Source organism: Montipora foliosa, chromosome 14, assembly GCF_036669935.1.
Source record: "Montipora foliosa isolate CH-2021 chromosome 14, ASM3666993v2, whole genome shotgun sequence".
NCBI lineage: Eukaryota > Metazoa > Cnidaria > Anthozoa > Scleractinia > Acroporidae > Montipora > Montipora foliosa.
This window is the reverse complement of record NC_090882.1, coordinates 23,438,748-23,443,400: the sequence shown is the minus strand read 5'-3', so window position 1 is coordinate 23,443,400 and position 4,653 is coordinate 23,438,748. Positions and strand designations below refer to the sequence as shown.

The following is a 4,653-nucleotide window of genomic DNA, read 5'->3' as shown; positions in this document are numbered from 1 at the left end:
TTGTCTCGCAACGTTGCGAAAAGTAGAGGGTCGTTCTACTTTTCTCGCAACTCGCAACGCAACAATTGCAGTTGCAAAATGGGGTGTTACACGTGAATTTTTTCTCGCAACTTGCAACGCAACGTTTGTTGCGATGCGAGTTGCAAGAAAAATTGCCTTTAAGGGTCGATTTACACGGTGCGATTTGGAGTCTGCGACAAGCTTACGACAGGCCTACAACTCGTTTACGTTTGTCGCGTACGTAAGGAAAAATGTCGTAGCATTTTAAAACATGTTTTAAAACGCTGCGAATGCTATCGTAGATCTGTCGTAAGCTTCTCGCATGCGCCAAAAATCGTACCGTGTAAATCGGCCCTAATTTACGGTTTTGGCGACATGTAACCAACAAGACAACGCGCGCTCTTCCCTCTCCTTTCAGAGTACCAAGATATAAAGGATCTCGCTGAAGGTCTTGCTAAAGACGAAGTTGACGGATTGCTGTTAGATGCGTTTACTGCAAATTACTTGATTAACAACGACTGGAAAAACAGACGCGATTTAGGTCGGTTCGAAAGAGTGAAAATCTTGGATCGTCTATTTTCTATCAGAATTTTTCTCCCACTTCCAAAAGAGGATAGGCGACGTCTGGAAATTTGTGTTCGACGAGGCAGCGAGGAATACTTCAAAACGGACATTGCTTACAAATACATGCTTCCAAACATTGTAAGTATAATGTCTACTGAAAGATTGAGAAACTCGATCGCCTATACATCTGGCCCGGCCCAGCTATTTAAAGGGTGGATAGCGCTATCTACCGGATAAATCACTGAATAGTGATATTCCCGGCCGATAGCGCTATCCATCGTTTGAACAACTGAAGGACTGAACGTAAATCAACTTTTTGAAGTGGCTTAATATAGGAAAAACATATAAAACCGATTACTTCAACATTGTAGCCGAAAGAAATCGATAAAACTAGAAACGCTTAATTTAGACAATCAAGATAAAATCGATAAGAAGTAAATAAAAGTAATGAAAGAAATAAATTAAACGATTGATGGGGAAAATAGAGCCTTACGCATGCGCTGGACGTCATTCGAGACCCCGAAGATAAAAGAAATTACGGAAAAAGGACAGAGTTCTTGCTAGACCCTGGCCTTGCCTTCAGGCCTTAGCGAATGCGAACTAAGGCTTTTTGCGTCATATCGTTTCTTGTTCTTTGGCCATCGAAACTTAACAATGAGAAATATAATACTGCAAATAGTGGTGATAAACATGGCAAAGCAATGCCTTTTTACTATGATCTTGACCACAATATACACTTTCAAAAGTAACCGTTTTAATTTTGAAAAAAACCATGATATATTAATTTCGAAGGATCTGAGTCCATGGTTGGTTATGACAGTTACTTTTGAAAATGAATGTTACAACATGTTTGTTCATAATATTACGACGCTTCTTCGTGGTCATAACCGTTATTTATATTTCGTTGTTCATTAAGCTTTTTATCCTTATTAAACATCTTTTTGTTTGCTTAGGATATTGGACAAAGCAACCCATGGAACCAGCGTTTATATTTATTTAGGTCGACCGAGCCACTTTTTCGGAAGAGTCTATATTTGCTGCTGGGTACACTAGCCGCTTTCATTGTCATTGGTTTGGCATGGGAATTGGTCAAGAGGCAAAGAATGCAAACATTCAGAGTAAACAAAAATGGTAAGGCAAGAGTTCCCTGCTAACAGAGGTTTCTTTCCCAGGTGATCTGGTGACGTAGTTTGGAGGACTGGAAAGAACATTTTTAACGCCGTATCCCACAACCTCGCGCGGCGTTAGGTTTTGTTTCCAAATTTCCTGCAGTATTTCCATCGTAAAAACTCAACAGATCATTCGGTGTCTCCCACATTCCTGTTACTGAATGAAAATTCAAGTAGAAACCACGGAGATCTAACCTCTCCTCTGCCATGTTGATGTCGGAGATAACATTCAAGGCCGCGCGCGGTTGTGGGATACGGCGTTAAAATTTTTCTCCCCAGTCCTCCGGATTACGTCACCAGATCACCTGGTCCCTTTGGTTTCGCTGGACTGGAAAAGAGACCTCTGCCATGGGTCGAAACTGGCTTTGTTGACCATTTGCGGCGGTTACTTAGTGACCGTATCATCACGTGACATCTGACGTGACGCTTAAGGGACACCATGTTACCCGCGGACTCAATAAATAGCAGCGGAATTATTGTAAAGAAATGCGCATGACACAGCTGGCTCATGTGACAGTCGGCAAACATATCAGGGAGCATGCGCTTTAAACAGGTCGTGGATGGCGGTTGGATCAAAGCCGGAGTTTCTAAAAAGGCCCCAAAGCGTAGTTTTTGATGGCGCGCGGCAATGTTTTAGCCAATTATCAAGTTCCACAGCAATCAAGTGATTTCTGTTGGCACTGAACCGACCACTCAGTGTTACGCACTACTTCAAACTCGTTCTTCAAACTCGCTACTAACTTTCTATGAACTTAGTAACATCACTTGTCGCCTAAGGTTAGTTTTTTTCTTCTTGAAAGGTCTCACAAGACCCATCGAGATGAACGCACTACTCACAAGGAGAGAATTAAAAGACATAGTAAACAACATTGATGAAGTTGAAAGGTGTCTTGATAAGATTTTGGAGCTAAAAGAGGCTTATAACAACCTGGACGACTGCTGGAGTGACGGCAACGAAAGTCAAAGGGAATCATATTTGATAACATCGGTGGGAAATCGCTCAACAAAGACGTGACGTTTCTTCTTGTGGTCGCTGGGTAGTGCGCGATATAGAAAAGAGAGGCCTTGGAACTATGCAGAAGACATGAAGGGATCGAGACAATACAAGCAAGAGTTTTCCCATAAGATTTTATACCATGTAGTTTTCGAAAAAATCTTGAGTTTGTTAATTGAAAAAAATGATTGATCCTTTAATGGCATCGCAAAGAGCCATGCAAAGAGATCGACGTAGATGTGGGACTCATGCTAGAGATATTTTGGAATTATTTTCCATCGGAGCTGTTCACCTAAAACTTCACATGAAACTCCAGCGTGCGCTGTAAGACCCACAAAGAACATACGCACCTTAATTATGCTAAACGTTAAATAAAATCTTAGAATTAATGTCTCGACTCAGTTCAGTTTAATAGTTTGGCAGTGAATGCAATTACCGTAAATGTAACATGTAACGTCCCCCCCCCCCCCCCCTAGCTATGCGTTTACAATCGTAGGATTCCTTGTCAAGCACCTTTTGTTGCAAAAACGCGGCAACATCGCTTCCGAGACGTTATTAGACTGACGAACAATTGGGATGAAGTTTAGACTACTGGACACTTCAAATTTTCTTAAAATCCTGCTTTACATATGGACGCTTTGTATGATCCATCTTTTATTTGTTCGCGAATCAACCACAAGTTTATTATTAACGCTGAGTGGCACACAAAGTAAGCCTCCAAATGTAGCCTAATAATGAATCTGTTATATTCATTATCATGGTAGCATCAAAATTTGTTTATCTCATTTTTTAATACTGCATGTAAAGCACAACGGTAAGTTGGCGTGCAAATGACAATGGGTGGTGTATACACCAAAGAATTTCAACATCATTTACTTCTCTTGGAATGAGACAGAAGTTACCAAAAAAGGTTGTTCTCTTAAGGTGAAATGCCAATAAAAGACAACTTTTACTGAATGTTCTCAGTTGTCTCTTGCTGTGCAAAAATCACCCATGCTGATGCAAAAGAGTAATTTCTCAAGTTGTTTCAATGTTATTTCCTGTCGTTTCCTCATTATGTTTGTGACAGCCTACCAAACGCCGCCCTTCAATAAACATCGCAATTTCAGGCAGCGTTTAGACGAACTCAGTCTCACATCGACACGGTTTGACTTCGTAACCACGCCAAAATCGATGAGGTTTGGAATTGTTTACACGGAACCGTTTTCGCCAGTAAATCCAAGACGTGATGGCATATACGCGATTTCCCTTATAAAAATCATTGCACTCTGGGTCAGTCTGTTAAATACTAAAAAAACCCACTGGTACATTTTGAAAAAATGCCAGCGTATCTTGACAATATAAAACCAGAGTTCTGTTGAGTTCTATGGATCCCTGTGGAATTCTTTCTGACCCAAAAATCACGGGGCCACAACCTCCAAATCTGTGGTCATTTCCCGGTCTGCATGCATCAGAGCAAGAGAAGACAGCCGTTCCGTTTTCATAGTGGCACGCAGGTAGCGTTCCGGGGTGGCCGTTGAAACCGGCATTGTGAGGAGAATGGTGAGTACCGCATTTTCGTTTGGGTAGCGAGAGGTCTGGATTTGCGCTTTCAGGATCGCTGTGCTCTTACCAGGAAGAGAACATTGGCAGCCACTTCGTTTTCCATCGAAGGATCTCACTATCATTATGATATTCTCTCTTCTCAGGTGGATCGGTTTTCTATGTGTCATATACCTTATCCTAAACTTCCCGCTTGTGAATGCATGCATGTAGCTTTTTGGGGACAAGATATTAGAGAGATTAAGCAACACGTTCACAGCAAACGTTTGACTAAAATTTGCGCTTTGCCAAAAGTGGAAGAAACTCGTTTGATATGAGCTCATTTCTTGCGTGTTAGCAGCAGGTATCAAGTGGCTTTTCAAATGAGAGAGACGACTTAGAATA

The 4,653-nt window shown here is 41.4% G+C and overlaps 1 protein-coding gene across 1 annotated transcript in view; it reads left to right on the top strand.

The window, feature by feature from the left end:
* The window catches only part of LOC137984805 (uncharacterized), an 8,926-nt gene extending 5,810 nt beyond the window's left edge, over positions 1–3,116 (top strand). The window contains exons 5-7 of the mRNA XM_068832091.1: positions 419–702; positions 1,518–1,695; positions 2,534–3,116. Of these exons, the coding sequence (XP_068688192.1) occupies positions 419–702; positions 1,518–1,695; positions 2,534–2,748 (677 nt within the window). The 3' untranslated portion in view covers positions 2,749–3,116. The remainder of the gene's footprint in view (positions 1–418; positions 703–1,517; positions 1,696–2,533) is intronic.
* The last annotated feature ends 1,537 nt before the right edge of the window (positions 3,117–4,653 follow it).